General features: G+C 37.8%; 1 protein-coding gene across 1 annotated transcript in view; it reads left to right on the top strand.

Moving 5' to 3' along the window:
* Window positions 1–22,903, top strand: part of tmx1 (thioredoxin-related transmembrane protein 1) — a 27,166-nt gene extending 4,263 nt beyond the window's left edge. The window contains exons 2-9 of the mRNA XM_035673659.1: window positions 13,727–13,906; window positions 14,123–14,199; window positions 15,928–15,973; window positions 16,768–16,896; window positions 17,718–17,763; window positions 19,010–19,111; window positions 19,234–19,300; window positions 19,843–22,903. Of these exons, the coding sequence (XP_035529552.1) occupies window positions 13,727–13,906; window positions 14,123–14,199; window positions 15,928–15,973; window positions 16,768–16,896; window positions 17,718–17,763; window positions 19,010–19,111; window positions 19,234–19,300; window positions 19,843–20,078 (883 nt within the window). The 3' untranslated portion in view covers window positions 20,079–22,903. The remainder of the gene's footprint in view (window positions 1–13,726; window positions 13,907–14,122; window positions 14,200–15,927; window positions 15,974–16,767; window positions 16,897–17,717; window positions 17,764–19,009; window positions 19,112–19,233; window positions 19,301–19,842) is intronic.
* Window positions 22,904–23,991: the final 1,088 nt, after the last annotated feature.

The following is a 23,991-nucleotide window of genomic DNA, read 5'->3' on the forward strand; positions in this document are numbered from 1 at the left end:
TATTTATATATATAGCATCTTGCAAAAACAAAGTCACAGACTGCTTAAAAAATAATATAATATGTGTGTTGTCCTTAATAAAGAAAATAATTAGATAAATATAAATGACTTTCTACCACTGATCACCCCTGAAATATGAACTTTGAAGTCTGTGTCACTGCAGGATCTGGAAAATATCTTCCACAAATTCAATTTCACTCCAGGAAAAGCAGAGCCTGAGTGCCCAGATTCAGATATTAGTGTCTGCCCAATCAAATAACCCTGAGCTGTACTTTAATCAATAAAATTGAGGCCATTTGAAAACACAACAGCCTTTGTGCAGGCACACACACACACACACATAACAATAACCCTTCACAGACACAAAAGAGAACAAAACAAAGCATCTTTTTTTAAATCTAATTTTGAAGGAGAATTTGAGGAGTTTGTCAGCTCCATTATGCCTCAACAGATGAACAGTCTTCTGTGTGTTTCAGATGTCTCACCATTAAATTCGCCATTAGCAGCAAATGAGATACCAGAGGATGCCATTTGTTTCACTGCATTTAATGTCACACATGTTCAACACCTCTTGCCTTCACCTTCAGATCCGCACTGGGGAGTGTCAACATTAATGCGAGCGCGTGTGAACGTTAATATCCTCCTCGGGGGTCTCACTGTTACTGCATTTGAAGTGACGTTTGGATGAAGGCAGGGAGAGATGTGTTCCTTCACGTTTGGATGAGAGTGAATCATCAAAACTGAGTCACAAACAGAACAAAAACAAACAGAGAGAATAGAGTTGTTGTTGCAATCATTACTGCGTTTAAATTGGATTGGATAAATGTTCAGGTACAAAGGTAGCAAAGAGAAGAGGGTTATTTGGTGTTCTGTAGCTTGTCTCCTCAGGGGATCACAGAGTATACGGGTAGAAACAGCTTTTTACAACACTGGGCTGTGAAGTGCGGGAGAGAAGAAGCAATTGAAACACCACATTCACAATAAAACCTATTTATGTCCTCTAATGTGCAGCCAGATAGTATCAGTGAGTGATATGTTCTAGAATAGTTAATGGACTGCACATGTATAGCACTTTTTCACCTGGACAGCTCAGTGTCTCGCTCAGGGACACTTTGACATGTGGACAGGAGAAGCTGGGAATTCAACCAACCCTGCAATTACTGGATGACCTGCTCTACCTCCTCCTGAACCCCAGCCGCCCACTAAAGGAAACAATTAGGCTAAAGTAGGGAAACCACCATATTTTCAAACCCCAACCAGGAAATTCACTTATGCACACACCATAGGTGTTTTCAGACAACTATTTCAGCAGTTAGCACACCTATCAAGCCCACCTTTCAACGCCATGAACGCATCATTTTTGGTTGCCGAATACTTTACGAAAGAGTAATCCTCCTGGAGCTCTTTACAAAAGTCTGACTTTCTCATCAGCATGACAGCTAACTGTTGGCATAATGACCGGTTCTGTCGTGGGCTTGACACCAGGCTTGACACATTGATTGACTGACACACATACAGACCAATCAGACCAATTGCATGCGCTGTAAATCATCTCGCTTGATGCTACTGAGTGCTAATGAGTGGGATACACACAGGGGAGAGACCAGACAAGAGACAGTCAGAGAAATAAGTGAGTCAGAGAAAAGTAATTTCACATCTTGTTCTAAAAAGAGAAAAGTTAGAGAAAGTTTTCTCAAAGGTCAGGAACATCATAATGTCTAACTTGAGTTTTGAACTCATTGATTCTTTATCTGACTGAAGTTTGTGCAGCATGAAATATCAGTAACCTGTCTGTGCTGTGTATTGAGAAATCCACTGCACTGTGTGCAGGAGTACAGAGCCAACAACATCTGATGCTCTGTTATAGCACAGTATGTTCCTCATCCTGTATGCACACGCTTAATAATATAAACTTACTGTGTCTATTATTGGACATTGAGAACAGCATACAACATGTGGAATATGTGGTAATTGTTCCTTCATGCTGCAGAGTTTGTTAAAACTTCTGTCCTCTTACTAACCTGTTTATCATAACAAGTGAGCCAATTCTGGGCTGCATGTTTGGTTCATCTCCAGTGTAGGTAAGTCAGGGAATTGAAGATGTTGAGCAATAGGATGGACTGTGTAGGATGAAGTAGAATAAAGTCTTTTGTTCCCAATGAATCCAGGCCTTCTTCCACACGTGTAAATCCAATTAGAGGGACCAGAGAAGTTGGCTTTCCCCTGCTGATGCCTGACACATTTACAGAGCCTCATAAAGACGCATCCCAGGCTGCACACTATTAACCACGAACGCTCCTGAACTAATTGACAGCACGCAGAACCCAAGTGAACCTGTCCCTGCTGCTTTGCAAAAACAGAAGCAGAATATGTCAACAAATGCACTTATCTGTGTTTCATTAAGTGAACAGACACCGCTGCAGACTTTCTTTATATTTAGCACACTTCTTCTACACACAGTGAAATAAAACACAAACACAAGCAGAGTAACAGATGAAGTAATTTCTCATTTGAATATTTCCTCCCCTGGCGACGCATAATGAGGTTTTATTTTTTTTGTCTACAAAATGGAAAGAACTGGGAAATATTTGCAAGTTTAGTCTGGAATCCAAAATTGCCTTTAAAGGGAAGGATCAGAGATGATTCAAGCTTTCAGATGGCAAGTCAAACATAATAGAATCAAGTTAATTTGGTCAAATGAACCCTTGGTGAGTTCATCTTGAGGCACTGACATATTCACTTACTTTTGCGGCACTAATGTATGTCCTTCATTGCCTTAGTGGAAGTCATAAAGTGTCAGTAAAGATTTGAACTCGCCGATGATGAAAGAAGGAGTGGGATTGTAAGCTGAGCTCAGCAGAATCAGTGGTGCTCCCCCGGCCCAGTGACCCACTGTCCAACTGATCCAGTTTTAACCACACCTCCTCATATTATGTCACTCAATGCATCACCCCTCCCTTCCCTTTCCTTTGCACGCCACACTGCGACACGGCCGCTTGGCTGCCCATAAACCTCAGAGCACTGCAGTGAGGAGCTGGGAGAATCACTTATTGCTGAGCCTTATTGGACTCTCTCTCTCACACACACATATATATACATAAAGCACAAGACAGATACAAAACCACCATTTGATGTTGAATAAATGCACACACAAAGAGGTTTATTCAATAACGTGAGAAAACACGTCATAAGCCAACCATTGCGTGTAACTTGCATTTTCCACCATGAGACAGATGCATTTAATACTATTGAGGAGGCCACCGGATTAAACTAAACCTATTAAGAGAATATAATTTAACACTGACCCATGCTCAGATGTGGCAGTGACCTGGAGGCTAATCGCATTGTAGCCAAAATTATGTTAGAGTGTTGGTAAAACATTATTTTCCTCTCCTGTAGATGATGGATCCCTCCATCCTTGTCTCTGTCTGGCTGGCTGGCAGTGTAATATAAATTTATTCCACAAGATATCACATATTGCACTGGAGCGTTCACTTTGTATGGTTCTTTAGCTCCTGAATCTATGGTCGTAAATCAGCAGTTTTCTTACTGTCCAGGATTTGGCTTTTAATAAATCCATACTTTGTGTTTAATGTCATCTAATGACGTCACCTTCTAGGAAACTGTAATGGGGATTTATAACTGTTAATCAGCCATTAACTAATTTCCACTGAAGCACTAGTTTGTGTGGTGCAACCCGTCTTGATTTAGTGATGGGTAAATCTCCACACTCATAACCAGAGGCCAGACCAAGTCATTCCTCATTGAAATATTGAAAATCTCAAGTCAAGACAGGCAAGTCCAAAGTTGTTTAGAGTCCTAAACAAGTCAATACGCACTCTTCACCTAAGTAATGCCATTTTAACAACAGAACAAACAAAACGAAATTATCTTTTGAATATTTTTTTTCCAATTGGCGCTTAACGTAACGTTAACTCTTCATGGTTCTCTCCTGCAACTCGATTAAATGCTGAATTAAGTGTTGAATTGCTGGGAATGAACAGCATTAATGCAAATTGTTCTAGGAAATGAAGGAAAATGTATGGATTTGTGGTAGTGATCTGATCTTATACTATAATCGGTCTGATACTGACCAAAATCACTGGATCGGATATCAGAGGGGAAATAAAGTATTAGCCTAAACTATTACATACAGTAAAGGTTCAACTTAACTTTGGACTATGTATTTATTACTTCACATGAGTTGAATATTTGTTTCACAGTTTGAGCATGATGTTTTTTAGATAGCTAGGTTAAACAAAGTGCATCGAAACAAATTTATTATCAACAGTTTAGTTGTTTATGAGAGTAAAGTCCACACCTCTGTTCATAACTACACCATGTTTGAACTTATGAGGAGGTTCAGATGCTTATTCACTGGGCTGATAATCAGGAATAGATCTCCAGTTATTAAGATAGCAGATGGTAGAGAGGAATGGGGTTGAAAGCACATCGGGGATCCTCATTTATTTTTTAGGACCTCTCTCAGCTGGAAAAATGTGATTAAATGTTACAAATCTCCTGAAAGGGAATCATTTATACATTTGCCAACATGGTTATAAGGTTAACCATGTTGGCATTGATTAATTCTACATTTTGCTGCATTTGAGAAAAGATTGTTTTTCCAGAGAGGTGTTTGGTAATTAGTAGTGCCTATCTATCAGAGGAGCATAATTGTATGCCATCAGGAAACAAACTATTTATCATCCAGTATGCAACACATCTAAATGTGGCAAATGAGTTGAATCAAACCTCAGGTGACTCAGACAAGAAAACAAATCACAGCTCAGTGGCACCTTTAAGAGGGCTGTAGGCTGAGTGAAGAGAGAGACTCATTAACGAGTGGCCAGAGGGTTCAATAGCTTGGCACTTTGATGCTTCTGTAGGCTGCTGCGCTGAAGACGGGAGATACTGTTTATACTGACTTCACAAATGATAAAAGGCATTATGTTGCAGAATCCCTAATGTGGTTTAGGGATGCAGAGTGATTTATAGTTTTTATGAGACGAGCAGGAGGGGTTGTTGCTGTTAGAAAGGCAATTACTGTAGTTTGGGTTTTACACAGAGGAAAAAAACTCATAACAGTGTAATGTAAAAGGAGGGAAGATTGGTAGAAAGCAATAAAATACAGAACATTTCTGTTAAGATCAACTTTCACACATGACTGAGTAATGGAACTGTGCATAGATATAAGAGGTGAATGACTGATCACTGTGTGTCTGCATGTTTCAGGATGTCAGAGATTTTTATGCCCTTCTAAAGTCATTTAGAAAAACAGAGAAAGGTTTTACGGCAGAAATGAACCTCGTGTTGGAAAACAGATTCCCAAACACGGTGTTGAAAACCCCTGAAACGAAAATTAAAACTTTAATCTAAATTCAGATATATTGATACTCAAGAAGACTTTAAGGTTTTAGATTTAAAGAATAATATTTACAGATTTGAGTTGCTGAGCAGCTTCCAGGTTCCCCTTCCTAAATTGAAACGTACCCAGAAAACTACGTAGTTGCTCCTCCATGACATATTACCACATAATTAATGTCAAATTTAGTTACCCACAGTACAGTGAATTATGTTGTTGTGTGTTACAGCAGCAGCTTGAGTGTAACAACGCTGCCTGGAGCTTGTAATGTACGAGCAGTTGGCAGTCTCTCTGGAGAGTCTGAACCACAGGAAGTCCTCATTTGTGAGAATGAGTAAGATGTATGAGAGGACACAGGGCAAAATATGAAATCTCACGGGTAATGAGCACCGCTCTGGTGGCTCCAGATGTTGACGGGGATCCTGGAACAGCTGGTATTTAGCTGTAATTGCTACGCTAGGCTTTTTTGCTCTCAGGTATGTCTGGTCTTTTACCGATGGTCGACTCCACTGGGAAACATGTTTGTATCACTCAGCTCCTCCCATTGATTCTGCTGACACAACACCATTTTAAAGAGGGAACTACAATAAAAACAGACTCTCCCTTTTTCTTCTTCTTCTTCTTCTTCTCTTCTGGTCACAATGTGCTTGATGCTGCCACCTTGACATTGTTAAATAGAGTTGCAAGACTGCTGAAGTTTTCAGATGTGCAAGTAAAGCTTAAAGGTCCAGTGTGTAGTAGTTAAGGCATTAGGGCTACCAGAAAGACAACCATCTACACCTGCTGTTGCTGCAAAAAGCATCAAATAGCAAACCAGAGTTAGCAACGAGCTGGTGAACATAGTGGAGCATTCAGCAAATAAGTTAAAGTAGGTGGAGAGCAAAAGAGTGAATATTGGACTTACATTCATCAGGTGGACAGAAATAAAACTCCAAATAAATATTAATGTTATCTGCTGGATGTCTAAATAGACAACTGTATATAAGATGATTGTCAATGTATTTATTGATTATTTCACTGACAAAAAGCTGCCAAAAAAAGCAATGACTGCAGGTCCGATAAGATAAAGGTCTAATATTCAAGGCACTAATAGTGGTGAAAATTAATTCCACCTAAGATATATAAATGTGCACATCATCCTGGTAAGAAAGCTGAATCCCTTGTTGAGTGTGTGGAGATCAATAATTCAACCTTCACGTGTTTCACACACAGCGAATAGGTCGCATCAGCTGGTGGTACTCTAATGCAGCTCATACTAATACAACCACCCACAAACACAGCGATGATCAGAATAGTTCACATTTTTCTCAGAATATTTAATGATTTGTACAATTAGACTCTACGATTGTAAGACTTTGATTCATTTGAAGTTATATTTGTGAAACACTGACTCTATCTCTGTCTCTTTCAAGCCTTCTGGCTACAGCGTAATCAGTGACATGTGTTTTACCTATGATGGAAAACACCTGTTGTGGCATCAGTGAGGCACAGCAACATCTTAGAGCTGATTTTCTGAACCTCTACATTACTTTTGTTTTTTGCTGTTTTAGCTTCTCGTTCACATAAAAAACCCACAAAAACCCACCACACTACCAATTCCCCTTCACATTGCGAGATTTTTACGTGTTTACTTTCGGTGTTGGATTTCAAAATTCACTTGGCATCATGAGGATCAAACCCACATTATAATAAAAACAGCCTTCCAAAACTGTTTGGCTAGAAGTACTTCAGCTTAGTTTCTTAGAGCTTTTCACTTTTTCCTTTAAACATCAGCTTTCAAAATTGTCTGAATCACTTGAGGATCAAACCAAGAACCTCAGAACATCCAAGGAGTCTTTTGGGTTAGAGACGTTTAAACTGTCTTCTATTTTGACACTGGTAATCAAAATGCACTTCCACACCTCAAGGATCGAATCCACTCCCTCAAAACTAAATCTGTGATCGTGAACCATCATGGTTCATACATACGCAGCATGGAGCTTGCTCGAGCCAGGGACACAGCCGTGGCCTGGCAGTGCTCACATACCCCCTGCAGGGAGCCTTGGACTTTGTGCTACTGCAATAATCACCCTGATGGATTTCATTTTGCAGTAATTACTGTACCTCTACATAATCCCAAATATGGCTACACACCAATGCAGAACTCATATGGACTTATAAAGTGGACTTATTCCATTGGACTTAATTCACTGGACTAATTTCTTGGACTTATTTTATTGAACATCTTGTGTTTGTTTTGGTTTATTTTTGAACCAAATGTAGTGTAATCCTGTTGTTATATTACAATTCCTTTGTAATTACTGTTATACCCCTCAGCTGTCCGTCTTTGTTTAAATGCCCCCTCCTGAAGTTTTTTCCATTTTCTTCCTTTTTGTGCAACAGTTTTGTCTTCTAAGAGAGTTTTATCTGGATCAGAAACAGCTCTTGTTGACATTATATCTGATATATATAAACTTGACTTGACATTTGACTTTAATATTGATCTGAAATGATGAAATAACAAGTTGAAGTGACTGTTCAGACTGGGTTGCACCAGCTATTTGTAAATCCTCCCTAAACATATTAACTACAAACTAGTAATTAATTAAATTAGAATGTCCCACCTAGCAGTAAATATTAGTAAATCATTTCCATGTAAGAACTAGTTTGTGTGGGCAACCTGTTTTTATTTAGCAATGCAAAGATCTCTGTTGGGTTGTAACGACGGTGGCTAAGTTTGAACTTAATAAGAAGCTGATGCAACCTCCTCCTCCTGGAGCTTCCAATTATATCGCCTTCATCAGCAGATGGACTTTGCTTTCCAAATTACCATTTCCCCCGCCTGAGCACATTAAAAAGTGACATCCAAGGTTCAGTCTTGATCTTGGCAACAGCAGCCGACAAAACAATCTCCCCCTCAAGGTCCACATAGTGGGTTAAGTATAAACTCATGCCCAAAGAAAGATATTTCATAGAAAAACAGCCATTGTCTGTAACTGGCATTCACAGGCTGCACTGTGGCAGAGCAGTAACCATGGCAACAATCAGCCTCTGGCCAGCCATCAACAGTTTAATCGGCAGCAAATTAAATGTAAAATTAGAAAAAGAAAATCTTCCACGGCCAAGTGTGCGTTTGACGGTGAGAGCAACGTCTTATCACATCAGCGGGTCTTTCAGATGAACTCTTAACTCGAGCTCAATTCAAGGCACCGTTAATGTCAGAGGTATGAAAAATTAATTCAGCAGTCGTCAAGATATTTTTTTACTTTGGATTAAAGTGGTTGACCGACAGATCAACCAAACAACATGGCTACAAAAAGAAAATGCTACATGTTCCTGCTTCCAACCAGCAGCAGCTTGAGCACAGTAATGTAGTTGGAGTGAACAGCACAAAACAGCATCACAACTCCCCCAGTCTGCCTCTTATTTTCCTCACAGCAACATTAAGTTGAAGAAGAAGAGGAAGAGCAGATGACTGCTGAGCAGGAAGGAGATTCATTTTGCACTGTAAGTGGAGCAGAGCTGATGGCTGGAGAAAGGGGGCGACTGTAGGGGCACAAAAGGATGTCATCTGGAGGGTATTTTTAGAGTGTGAGGTGCACTGATAACTGGCTGCCATTGCAATCTGCCTGCAGGTTCCCAGCAATAATAACTGCTCTCATTCTGCAGATTTACTCAGAGTGAAATCCTCTCATGCAGAGAAACACAGGCAGGCTGACTCTCTCGCACACAAACACACACCACATACTCAAAAATATGGAAGTTCATAAGTGACAAAACAAAGTGAGCAATAAAGAACAAACCAACGCTTCAGCAGGTCAAGATTTTAGAGTGGGATTTGTAGATTTGTGGGTTTTGGGAGCAAGATTTGGGTCTGGTCAGAGTTCAGGTTGAAATCTTAGTATTTTCTCCAGCAGACAGCTAACAGAAGTGGAAAAATAGCTCATCAGCTATATAAAGTTATGTTGTATATTATCAGATGCCCTGTAATAGCTGAACCAGGAAACAGGACTCAAATGCACAACTCAAGACAGAAGAGCTCCATAAAACATTATTTTACTTGCAAAGTCCAGTAAACAGAACTACAATTGATCAGGCAAACAAGTCCAAAAGGGTAAAGGCAAAGTCAAAAGACTGGCAGAAATTAAATAAAAAATACCAAAACACATTAAACACAATGCTGGAAAGCTTGACACAAAGGACAAAGATGAACTGGCACAGAAGTGAGGAACACAGTGATTGTACAGGTGTGCAGGTAATCAGGGTGGGGCAAACAATTACTAACAGCAGGAAGTGAGATCTGAAACAAGAGGGAGAGGTAAGTACAAAATAAAACAGGAAGCACACTCACAAAATGATAATTTCACAAGAACTGAGACACGCCCCTCTAATTACTAATTTTACTTCTTTGGGCTTTTATTTGAATGAAACAAAACTCATTCTTCGGTGGTCAACTGGTAGACAATTGCAACCAGTAGAAATTGTTTTGTTTTAAGCAGTATTGGAAGTATTTAGATCTGAGGTGGTAAAAGTAGATACAATCTGTACTCAAGTAGAAGTACTGATACTAAATTAAATAAAAAATTACTCCAGTAAAAGGAGAAATACCAAACCTTTTTATTCAAGGTAAAAAAAAAAGCTCTTAAAAGTATAAAGGTAAACAGTTGATGTCAGACGGACATTTCTATTGGCTGTTTCTGTTAGAGATATCTCCCTCTCTTGTCTGTTTCCATGCACCGGTCTTGGGGTGGGTGCACCAATGATGCCAAAAAATACATCAAAATAATCAATAATTCCCTTCAAATGCATTAAAACTAGTTTAAAGAAATTACAGATATTTGTGTAAAAATTAGTAAACGTAAAAAGTACAGATACCTAAAAAACGATTTAAATACAGCAATAAAATATACTTCACTACTTCCCACCTCTAAATATGAGGCATCAACAGGATAACTCAGACTGCTCCTTTACAATAGAAATTTTCAAGATAAAACTATCCTTTGAGGAACTTGTGAAAATCATGAGTAGAACCAATGCCCCTTCACAATAAAAGGAGTACAAGTACATGTCATGACTGCTTTCTCACAGGAAGACATCCTGAGTGATCAAAATGGTAATAAACCCCAGATAAGACTCATAACTCACTGAAGGAATTATATACTATCTAATCTGGGAGCAGCTGTTACAGGACATGACTGGAAATATGTCTGCTTATACTGCCACTGAAACCCAGAAATGTGACAGGAGGTGACCTTATTTATAGACGGACAGATGTACGTTATAGCAGGTTAAGTATTTTAAGAATACATTTTGACATTTGTTAGAAGGCAGGGTCTAATGGGATTTCACTTCACCTCCAGGTTCAAATCTAATGGATTTTACTCTCAGTGAGTTTTTGCATGTGGATGCAAAATGCAAAACACTGCATGCAGCTTTGAAGATACCAAACACAGTTCCTGTTGGATGAAAACACTGATTACTCGGCTATTAAAATTCATCAGGAGCATAAACCTTAAATACGCCTCTCAAACCTTGACTTGCAGTTTGATGAATGCTCAAATATTTATTATTTGTGCAGTAGTAGTAGAAGTTACTTTAATTTTGTGATACTACGTTACTGGCTATATTTTTAACTAATAACTATAACGGATTACATTTTTAAAGTAACCCTCCCAACCCTGTATATAGTCTATAATACATTTATATGGTGTGTCATCGCCACCTCCTCTCTGGGTTATTTTAGGGACGATAGCACCACCTGCTGGTGACAAGCATTCAAAATAAATGAGCATGAAATAAATAAAGAACTTGTTTCTTTATAGACTCTGAGTCTCTTTACTTTCAGCATTCAGCTGTAATAATACTTTTAATAATTAATTAATAAGAATACTTGTAAGAAGAACATAATAATTGTGTTTTATGCTAAAATAAAACAGAAATAACCTGCACTGGTTAATGTGGATGTCTGCTATTATCCACTTGCACACCCTTATATACTAACATTTGTTCATTAATGTTGCTTTTTTGTGCAGTTTAACGACTAAACAACATCTGATAACTATAAAAGCCCATTTCAGGCAATGTGACAGGGAAAAATGATTCCTTAAATCATTATTATGAGAAACTTTCTCAATATTTTGACATAGTATTTCAAAATAATGACATAGTATCTCAGAATAAAGAGAAACTTTCTATATATATTTTGATTTAGTATCTATAAATAATGACTTTGAGATACTAAGTCGTTATTTATACTTTCTTATTATGATGTCTTACAAAATCCTTTTTTTGTCATCACATTGGCGGAAATGGGCTTCCCTAGATACCAGCTCATGTTATCTGTATTTTACACTGACAGTATATATAAGTATTTTACACTGACAGTATATATAAGTATTTTACACTGACAGTATTTTACACTGACAGTATATATAAATCTATAAAGTATTTACACTGAACAGTATTTTTACCACTAACCATATTCTTTAATATTTTACACTGACAGGTATTTTACACTGACAGTATCTATAATATATTTTACACTGACAGTATTTACACTGACAGTATATATAAGTATTTTACACTTTAACCATATTACAACTGAAGTATTTTACAACTGACAGTATATATAAGTATTTTACACTTGACAGTATATATAAGTAATTTTACACTGGACAGTATTTTACACTGACAGTATTTTACACTAACGAGTATATATCAGTATTTTACACGACAGGTATTTTACACGACAGTATATATAAGTATTTTACACTAACAGTATTTTACACCTGACAGTATTTACACTGACAGTATAGTATAAGGTATATTTACACTGACAGTATTTTACACTGACAGTATTTTACACTGACAGTTTATTTTACACTAACAGTATATATAATATTTCACTGGACAGTATAATATAAGTATTTTACACTGACAGTATTATAAAGTATTTTACATAACATTTTTACACTAACAGATTTACACTAACAATTAATTAAGTATTTTACACACAGTATAAAGTATTGTTACCACTGACAGTATTATATAAGTATTTTACACTGACCAGTTATATATAAGTATTTTACACTGGACAAGTATATATTATAAAGTATATATTACACTAACATATTTACACTGACATTTTATATAAGTATTTTACACTGACGTATTTCCACTAACCAGTATAATAAGTTATTTTACACTATACAGTATTTTACACAACAGTATAATATAAGTATTTTACACTGACAGTATTTTACATGACAGTATTTTACACAACAGTATATATAAAGTATTCTTACAACTGACAGTATTTTAAACGACCAGATATATAAGATATTTAACCACGACATATTATAAGTATTTTACACTAAACAGTATATATAAGTATTTTTACACTGACAGTTATTTACATCTGACAGTATATATAAGTATTTTACCTGACAAGTATATAAGTATTTTACACTAACAGTATTTTACACTGACATGTATTTTACACTGACAGTATATATAAAGTATTTTGACACTGACAAGTATTTTACACTGACAGTATATATTAAGATATTTACACCTGACAGGTATTTTGACACTGAAGTTATTTACACTACAGTAGTATATAAGTATTTTTACACTGACAGTACTAATATAAGTATTTTGTACACTGACTAGGTTATATTATAAGTATTTTACACTAAGCAGGTATTTTACACTAACAGTATCTTACACTAACAGGTATGTATTATAAGTATTTTACACTGACAGTATATATAAGTATTTACACTGACAGCTATAAATAATTAAAGTATTTACCACTGAACAGTATAATATAAGTATTTTTACACTGCAGTATATATAAGTATTTTACACTGACGTATATATAAGTATTTTTCCACTGACAGTATTTACACTGACAGTATATATAAGTATTTTACAACTAACATATATATAAGTATTTTACCACCTGACAGTGATTTTTTTACCATCTTGACAGTATTATATCAAGTATTTTACACTGACCAGTAAATTTTATAAGTATTTTACACTGACCAGTATATATAAGTATTTTACACTGACATATATATAAGTATTTTACACGACAGTATAATATAAGTATTTTACACTGACAGCTATTATATAAGTATTTACACTGACAGTATAAATAAGTATTTACACTGACAGCTATAATATAAGTATTTTACACTGACAGTATAAATATAAGTATTTTACCACGGACAGTATAATATAAATATTTTTACACTGAAACATAAATATATAAAGTATTAACTGACAGTATATATAAGTATTTTACACTGCAGTTATAATATATCTTCAGACGCTCACTTCCGTTGTCAGTAACCTCTGACCCACTCGACTCTGACGTAGCGCGCACAAGCGGAAGCCCACCGGAGCGCAGGGAAGACATGGTGTTTCTAGCGAGCGGCTGGTTCTGACTCGACGATGTTCCTTCAGCGCGGCGGACGAAACGCGGCTCATGGACCGGCTGCTTACTGCTGGCGTTGTGTTTAACGTCCCAGTGTCTGCAAAGCGGTACAGCTCCGAGAGGTGACCGACGAACAACTTGGGAGTAGATTCCTGTCCGGAGAATGGATGATGGAGTTGTGAGTGTCGCCGCTAACGCTAACCAGGTCATCGATACGTTTGTTGTGTGGTGTTTTAAAGCTTTCGTACTCGGTGCTTATCTATCTCCACCTTAATGTGAATGACATGTGCAGTTTATCAGAGGCGTTTTACAACGTGTGAAAACTTGATATCCCTCAGCTACGCGCCCTGTCCCGGCGTTGCCAGCAGTCCATGCCCGGCGTGGAAAGGAGTTATGCGACTGGGGGGAGGACATGGTCAACATAAGCCAAGGTGGACGCTGACACGACCAACCCCGGTAGGCCACGAATGACCTTTTAACAGCTGCCAGTGCCACATGCATTAACAAAAGCAAAAGAGGGCACTGATGTGTCCATGCAGTGCAGAATAGCCAGAGCATCTTGCAACAGCTCTGCAGTAAATCCCAGTTGTTGAGCAAGAATGTTTGTTTGTCATATGAACAAAAGAAGCGGTATTTCTCTGTGCAGTGATTCTTTTGAGCTTGTAATGTCCAATATAATATATATATATATATATATATATATATATATATATATATTTATAGGTTGGTTGTGTTGTTAGAACTGTATTTATTGGGCTATATTGTGACCATTGTTACTTTTTGATGATCGTGGTCATTATTTGTGGAACCTTTCTTCTTGTTGATGTCGTTTAAACGTTCACCTTGTTTGATTGTACCAACTGGATTATTACAGGGATGCTTTTTCTAATACTTTGTCCGTCCCATTTCCATGAGGGTGAGCCTGGATCAAAATATTAGAAACTAGGGCTGCCATACGTGGGTAAAAACAATCATAACCGGATTAGTTTGGACCCAGTGATCGAGGTATTTATTCACGATTAATGTTAATGCATTTGTTTGTGAGCATTGATTGGCATTTGTTGTGTCTTAACCAAACCAATAAATTTTAATCCTGGAGAACGAATTTGTAGGACAGGAAATCTCTGCAGCACTACAGTGCTCATTATTTTACCTTTATATAAAAAAAACCTGCAGCTTATTGCGATTTTGGCTATAGCACTCCGGCCATCTATTTAGCGATTTTGATAACATGATTTAATTGTGCAGCCCTATTAGAAACACACCTCTCAGTATAACACAATGTAATTCAACAGCTCTACAAACCACAGCCTCCAAAATGACCTCAAAGTTGAGTCAATAACTCCCTGAAACGGTTTCAACACGACTATTACTTAATGTTTCAGTTCCAAAGTGAATTAGTTGTTTACCAGTTAAGCTCTCTATCATGGTAAATGTAATTTACTGTAGTAACGTGATATATGATACATATAGCCTTCTGGAAAATCTATTGAGAGACTGTTTATATGTAAAATATCTAGTCAGGAATGTCTGTTGAATGCCATAAAACTATTGTTATGTTGTCAACAATGATCTAAAATACCCAGAAATGTAAAAGGAAGGGTTACACAGTGTTGATAGTACAGCAAAATTAGTAGAATAGTTTACAAATGTATATAATCTCACAGTATTTAACATTATATACTGCAGTTAAATGCTTATACCGCCTGTATGACTCATGTATCTGAGTTTTGAAGGCAACTTATAGACGTACAAAGTTTTTGTGATTTTTGCATGAAGAATTGTCTGAAAAACCTTGACAGCATGCTTATCCATGGGACTCTTAAATGATTGACTGAGACTGGTGGTTTAGTTAGCAAATTGCCTGAGACTGAAACTGCCTACAGCCTGACAAATGACACCTTTTTTGAAAGTCAAAAAAATATCCGTGTGAGCTTAAATAAAGTGGTGTTCTAGCCAAGGCTTCAATATTTGACTGTACTGTGTGTTAGTCTTCTTGCAGGCCTTGTATAAAATGTCAATATTAATGGTAGCCAGCGCCAGTGTGGCTGCTGTCAGACATTAATTCAGCCTGTCTGCCAAGCCTGAACTTCCTTTCAGTTTAGTCGTGAGTCACACTGACAGTGTCTCTTCCTTCTGTAAGGGCTGAGCGGCCGATTCATCATAACCTCACTTCCGACTATCTACCAGTAAGTTCTTGGTTATTTTGTGGTTTTCATCGCTTCCTCTTTTTGTGTGACTGTCTCTGGTATGTGTTCTTCTAATGTGCACCATCTTGACGTATATCTAATGGAAAGATCTAGTGGGTTTAACTAAGTTTAGAACCTTGTTTGCTAATTTAGCTTTTTTGGGGTAACATTTGTTTGCATAAATGTAATATGAGTTTCTTAAATATGCCTCATTTGGGGTTAACATTATAGATTCAGTCAAGGGGTGCATTTAATGTATATTGATTAATCTAACTGTTATTTATTCTGATTAACAATTAAATCTTTAAACAGGAAACCAAACTACAATCTTGAATCTAATTAGTGATTAAATTGACACAGTTATTTAAAACAGGAAAAACACCAAATCCTCCCTTTTTAGAAGAGGACAGTCAAAATATTTGCATATTTGCTGACTAATTCTCTTCATTGTCACTCAACTGATTCAGCACTATTTCAGTTCTTTCCCAATGTAACACAAACCGTAATCCCTATAACAGAAAATCACTTGCTAAGCCACAATTTTCCATATATATATATATATATATATAGTTCTCCCCTAATTTGGATGTATTATAAATTAGATCGGCCATTTAGCTTTCCATTTAGCATTTTTTCTTTGTCTCTCATCAACATTGACTGTCACTGTCACACCCCGTCAGGAGCACAGCTGCTTAAACACATTTTCTTTGGATAATGGCTCATGTGTGTCGTGATAAACGCAGCACTTTGTGACAAAATTCAGCTGAATGTTTGCATCCGTGTTTGTGTTTCAGCTGTAAGGACGGCGTCTTCCGGAAGTACCAGGGCGCTCGCACTAAAGATGACTTCCTCAGCTTCGTCGATGAGCAGAAATGGAAAGCAGTCGAGCCGGTTTCCTCCTGGTTGGGACCATCTTCGTTTCTGTGAGTCCACTTGATCACGATAACGTGTAATAATGGGGTTACAAACGGAAGGTTTCCCTACAAACATTAAGGTATATTATTAGGGCTGTAATGAATAGCTTGAAGTCTAAATCAACATTCAAATGCTGTTTTGGAGTTTTTTGCGTATCTGTTCATTGTGCAGGGTGTGAGGTTGGGACCCAGGTTACATCGCTGTCTCTGTCACTTTCTCCTATGCTCGTCTGTATTAAGAGCTCCTGGTCTGTGCGTCTGTTTGACCGAAGGCGGGACTGAACTACACACACACACACACACACACACATGCGCACAGCAGACAGGATTGTGGCTTCGACTGGAAGCATTCATCGTGCCTTTACAAAACCGCAACTGACAAATCCTCCTCATGCTGCCTTTACACGCCAAATAAGACTCATTTAATCTGATAAAGGGCTCCTCTCAAATTGAGGATTTTGTTCGAGGATTCTAAAAACATTTTTTTCTTTTTTTTTAACCTCAAAAGAAGCTTTGAATGTAAAGAAAAAAGGTACATTCGTTACAGCCCTATATATTGTACGTCAATACCAAAAGAAGCTCCTGTGGTTATCATGAATGTGTTTATATTGATATTACCCACTCTTGAGGATACTTTTTACCTTTTACAGCTTTCCACAGTGATAACAAAACTCAACATCAGATATCTTTGCTTTTGGCTTTATTCGTAGTGTCTTTCTGTCTTTCTTTCACATTATTATGTTATTTTTTGTGTTCAGGCTTTGTAATAATGTTACAGTTTGGCAAATCCGTGTTCAATGACATGCTGTCGTTTCCTCCTCTGTTGGCAGAATGAATTCAATGTCTGCTTTGTTCAAGCTCTCCATGTTTATCCGGGTAAGTGAGGATTCTTGGTAGTGCTGACTGTCAACACGTATGTTATTGTACATAGGAAAGTATTTATTTCAGTTTCCATTCAAAGCAAGATGTTGCTGCTCAGTGGTAAATCTCATGAGGAAAGCAGACAATGCACTTTGACAGGAAACAGGGATTACAAAATAATAGACGGGAAAGAAATGTAATTTAACTCACAAGTAGCGCAGACAGTACACATTTTAAGGCTAAACATAGGGGAAATATATACAGCGGTTAAGTAAATTATCCTCCCCAGAGACTCAGGTTTTACATTTTTATAGTTTTTTGACCATGCAAAGACTAATCCGGCCTCTTACGTTAGATGACTTGTAATTTACATTAATAAAGGATGAGGCTGTTATTATTTCATATTTCTTTCATTGTCAGCAAATTCCACAAAAAGACCAAAACCAGCATGTTTGTGTTTTTATAAAGGCTTTATTTGGGCACTGTAGGGTTAAGCAAACATTACTCAAACAGGAGGAAATGCACAGTTTTCTGCTGCGGATTAATACACATGTGGTGCTCTAGTGAGTATTTCTGGCAGGGTGAGATTGAATCAAAATAAACTACAGTGCCCATATTCATCATAATGAAGGGACAACCCAGTGCAACAGTGGGGCTCATTGAGTTTAGTTTTTAAACAACAGTGGAGCTCTGTGACACAGGAATACGATATATCAGTCTTTGGCTACACAGATACTTGTTTATAGGATCAATTCACTGATAGTTTTGGTGTTTTTGTTGGATTTGTTGACTATAAGAAAAATGTTGATTCTGTTATTTACCCTTGGATAACATTGTGATAAGCTGGGGAAAAAGTGGTATTTATAAGACATAAAAAACAGATAATAATTTAACAGAATAACACATGTTTGCATTTTATAATTATAGATAGATATTATATTGACATATTGGCTTGTTTTTAAACAGGTAGGTGAAAACTAGCTCATGTCACTTCACTGGTGCAGGTCTGCAGAGAGCTATAAATGTATGCTTTCATGTCTAGAAATGTTACATAAGTTGAACGAGTGGGCTGATGGTGGGCGTTCAAAGCAAAAGTCAAAACATGGAGTCAAATAGCATTTACTGAGAATTGTACCTCACAGCATTCTTATATTTATTTGATAATTTGATTTCATGTGTCAGATGCTCCTTTCGTACTATATGTTACTATTACTGGCTGTCTGTTAACAGCCTCAAGTGAAAATGTTTTTTTGTTTTCCAGCGTTGTCATAACTACATGACCGAGCAGCTGGGGATTCCTGTTTGGGGCTCTTATGTTATCTTTGGCTTGGCCACTCTGTTTTCTGGCCTTGCGTTGGGACTGGTGAGTACTTGTGCAGCACTTATTCACAGTTATAGTATAGTTAATGCTCTTACAGTGTTCATTAAGTACTAACACATTGCATTGCCAGTGAATGAATGGTTGTTGTTGTTTTGTCTTTGCAGTTACTGGTGTTCATCGCAGACTTTGTCTGCCCCTCGCGACGATTTTCATCTCCGGATTACTACCAGAGTGAGTTTCATATGTGATTGTACTGAATAAAAATATAATCACAATCACAATAACTTTATATTGCATTTGTATAGCACTTTTCTTTTTCATTTTACAAGGTGTTATACATGCACACAGAAACAACAGCAATAAAGAATAAGAGACAATATATGAGTAAACAGAACCGAAAACACACCAAGAATCAGAGTTGCTTTTAAAAACTTTAATTAAATAATAATAAAATAAATCACAAGGATATACTGGAGATATTGTGTAAATTCACAAAAAGTCTGATTATAAAAGTGCATTTTCAGAAGGGATTTAACAAGTTAAACAGATAGCTAGCCTGATTTCCTTAGGTAGGCTGTTCCAAAGTACAGGAGCCCTCATCAATAATGCGTTAATGTATATAATTAATAATAATAATATATAATATACATAATATATTATGTATAAGTAAATGACAGGAACAGACAACAGATCATTTACTAGTAGTCAGGTTTTGTGTGTGTATCTGGATTCATGAATGGTCACTGACTGTTGTTCTCGATGTTACTCTGCAGAGAAACAGTCGATGCAGCAGGCGAGGTTACTCCAGCAACAAGAGGAAGATCATGAGGCTGACGGCGAGGAAGACGACGACGAAGAGGACGAAGATGGCGACCAGGATGACGTCTGGAGTAGAAGGAGAGGGTCCCCAGAGGGCCGCCCAGAACCTAAGGGACAGGGTTTCTCTGACGAAGCTCTGAGGAAGAGGGTGGTGGGCAACCGTGAGGAGGAGGAAGAGGAGGACACTTAGAGAGTCACATGGCCCCTACACCTTTTTGAGAAGAGCACCGTGGAGTCAGCGGAGTCGGAGGAGCCTTGGTCCCGAGCAGCAGTGTTTACAGAAGGGAGCCCTAAATGTCCCCCCACCCCTTAACCTCCCCTTCTTCTCCTTCTCCTCTGGGCCCCCAGAAACACCTCGCTTCTTTTCTTCTCCTTCCCTTGTTTTTTAAACGGGAGTGCTTTAAGACTCACCACCGCTCTCTCCGCCTGAGCAGCAGGCTCCACCTGGAACAAGCTGAAGCACTCCTGATACCTGTTTCCACTCGTGGAAACAAACCGCCTGGCTGAGGTATGAAGTGCAGTAGAGATGGATTCTGCAATGTTGTTTATGCTATGCATCGTTTTTTAAAGATTGTTGTGTTTATTATATGTTTATCTCTGATTCATTATACGAGGCTTGGGTTTGAGGTTTATTTTGTTTAAATTTTACTATTCAGCTTACTTTGTGTTTATATATATTTGACATACACTCGACAGTTCAACCCAACAACAATGTTCACACACCACATATTCACCACATTCAGTGTAGGACGGGGAAGAGAGTGGGAAGAAATGGGCCCCAAAATGTCACAGTTGTAATCCTTAAGATTTCAGTCCTGGTTGATTTGGCAACACCTGTGGTTACCGCGGTAACGGCAAGCGCAGTTTAGTACTAAAACACTTGTTAAGCAGCTACTTTGTCGGGAACACAACAGAAGAGTGACGGTTGTGTCTGGTTACAGTGCAGCCAAACAAACTTGCGTTGTTTTAGTAAAGAAGTACGCTGATAGTAACTGCAACCGTGATGCAGTGAGCAGTTTCCACACAACCGCAGGAGACGGTAAAGTGAAGTTTACCTTGTTGAGTAGGAGGTGTGCAGATCTGCGGCCACTCCTTCATCTTCCATTACTTCCCTGCAAACATTTAAATCCACTGATGGGGGACAAAAAAAATGCTGAAGATGGCTGCCGTCTTTTTTGCATTTTTGATAAACAGACAAATCTTGGTGACAAATACATTGCTTCACAATAAAAGCCACCCGTAGAGTTGCCAATTAAATGCTTTTATTGTGAAGCAGCAGCAGTAGGAAATGTTTGGTATGAATTAGCAGTAATTTAATACTCTGCTACAGTGTTACAGGAGCAAACAGTAAACAAACATATCCGTTCAAAGATCAAATTACTCCGGATTATATGCACTCTGAGATCCCCTCCTTCATGTGAAGGTAAATTAAAGGTCCAGTGTGAAACATGAGGATCTATTGACAGAAGTGAAATATGATATAGGTATTCATAGGTATGTTTTCATTAGTGTATAATCACCTGAAAACAATAATTGTTGTTTTCATTAGCTTAGAAAGAGCTGTTTTTATCTATCTCACCTTCCATTGAGGCCTCCATGTTAAACTGCCATATTTCTACAGTAGCCCAGAAAGGACAAACCAAACATTGGCTCTAGAGAGGGCCTATCGCAACTTTCTCGGACAACGTAGTCCCTGCTACACACTTCACAGCCTGTTCCCATTTCCATGTCGTCTAATACAGACGCCTGGCGGTGTTCAGTTCACCACTAGATGCCACTAAATCTGACACACTGGTCCCCCCAGTGTGGGAATGGCGGACTCCACCACCAACACTGAAAACAATAACTACATTAAATAGTTACAGCAGAAAAACACAGACCACAAACAGTATTTAAAAATGGGTTTGATTTCATAGAAGTCTTAAGGATTACACTTAAACACGGGACACAGAGGTTTAAATCTCCAGTTGTGTGTAAAGTCTGCATCCTCTCTGCACAGCTACGTACAGGGCAGGAACCCTTCTTACAGCATCTGTGCTCAGTAATCACACCAAAACGTTGACTTTTGACTAAGCTCCAATCTTTCCTGTTTGCAGAAAACCAGATCCCGGTAGGTAGATGCTGAATTTTAAAAAATGAACAATATTCACGTAAATTAAAAACCCTGGTGGATAGATACGAAGTGTCCCCATAATGTATCATACAATCAATCAAGGGGCGTTTTCATTTTCTTTTTTTGTTGTTTTTTGTTAATGTTTACTTGTGATTCTCTAATTATTAAATGATCTTACTTAAAGAACCCAGATGTGTTGTGGACCTGTCAGTAGGTCTGCAGTACAGTATATGCATGCCATAATACGACTAAAGAGAGGATCAATTTAGGGATTTTTATAAATTGTAAACAGAGAGAAGGCTGGCGTATCCGTCCTGACGCTGCTCTGCGTCGTGGAACAGTAAGAGGACTTTAATGAAGCTGTCTTGCTCAACAAAGGGAGGCATAATTCATCCTAATGTTCTTTTAATTTGACTTTTCTCTTTTTTTTTAGGCTCAACTTGTCAAATTTGAACCTCAACTTCTGGGGTTAATTTATCTAAAAGGGTGATTTTGTGTACATTGGTTTCTCTTTGAAATTGAAACACATTGGCACTTTATGCATCTTTTTCAAATATTAATGCCACTCTGAATCTCAGTCTGTATCCATTTCAGTCTTGTACAGCAAAAAGGAGCCGTGTGTATGTGTGTACGTGTCTGTGTGTGTCTGTGTGTACGACCAGTGTTTTTGATACACATTGCACTCTGTTGGTTGATGAAGCTTACTGTATGATGACATTAATCTTCACGCTTTCTATTCCAAAAAAAAGCTAATTACTCACTTCAGTGACGGTGGAAACAGGTTGTAATTTTTTTTACCCGACCACTATTAACGGCTTGTAGCTTTCACACTTTACTCTTGAATCGGCTGTGCTCCTTTATTGTTTGAACATTTCTTTTAAATAAAGGGTTAACTCTGGAAACACTGTCTCACTTTGGCTTTCTGTCGCTTCCAATAGTTAACTGACACAAATATGAACATCCAGTATTTATATTCATCGCTGATGCACAAAGGAAATAGAAGAGTTGCTCACAGCTGGAAAAGATTTAAATGGTAGATGCCACTGAGACACTTCCAGGAACAGCCTGAAAAACAAACAAGTATCAAATATTTGGCAAAACAATTGCCAAAATTGTACATTATGAAGGTAAGAACATACTACAGCAGCGGTGGAAGAAGCATACAGATTATTTACTTTATAAAACTACCAATACAACAGTGGAAAAAGTAAGTAAAAGTTTGGCTTCTGCTGAAAAGTGCCCAGTGTGTCTGATGTTATATGTGACATTACTAAATGGTTAATTCTGATGTGTCAGTGTGGAAACAGCATTTTACTGTTCTCACTATTTAATATACAGTTCAGTAGTTTAGTCCACTGGTTCTCAACCCAGGGGTCAGGCCCCTCTAAAGGGTCACAATTCAAATTTGATGGGTCATGAGATGATTAATGGGACAGACAAAACTTGTGAAAAATATATTTATATTCGAGCTCCATTCCTGGCCAGCAGAGGTCACTCTTGTACTCATTGTTCAAACTACAAGGAAAGTTTCTTTACATAGGACATAAAATGCTTGAAGACAAGAAACACATGGCAACATAAATAGACACATTTACACAGAGTTTAAAAGACATACAGAATATAAAATAAGCTACATTAAACGGGAGAGTGCAATTAACAGTGCAGTGAAAGAGAAGGACAAACAGCAGACAGGAACATCCACCTCAATGGCTACTAGTATATCAGAGAACTACACTATAGGGCGCAGGGTTCCCAACCTGGGGGTCCTGACCCCCACTACAGGTCACCAAAGCTTCACAGGGGGTCCCGAGGCCTTGATTTTAAAGGTAGTAAGAAATGTCTTTTCTAAAAATATACAGTAGACCTGTATCTCAGCATTTCAACTATTTCTGTAAAGGAAACTAAATAAAAGTTGTTATTTTCTGTTATGTTTAAAGTTTATCATTTAAGATATACATCTCACAGATAAGGGCACGCTGAAGACCTGAAC

Source organism: Morone saxatilis, unplaced genomic scaffold (genome assembly GCF_004916995.1).
Source record: "Morone saxatilis isolate NCDOM2014 unplaced genomic scaffold, NCSU_SB_2.0 Contig3, whole genome shotgun sequence".
NCBI lineage: Eukaryota > Metazoa > Chordata > Actinopteri > Moronidae > Morone > Morone saxatilis.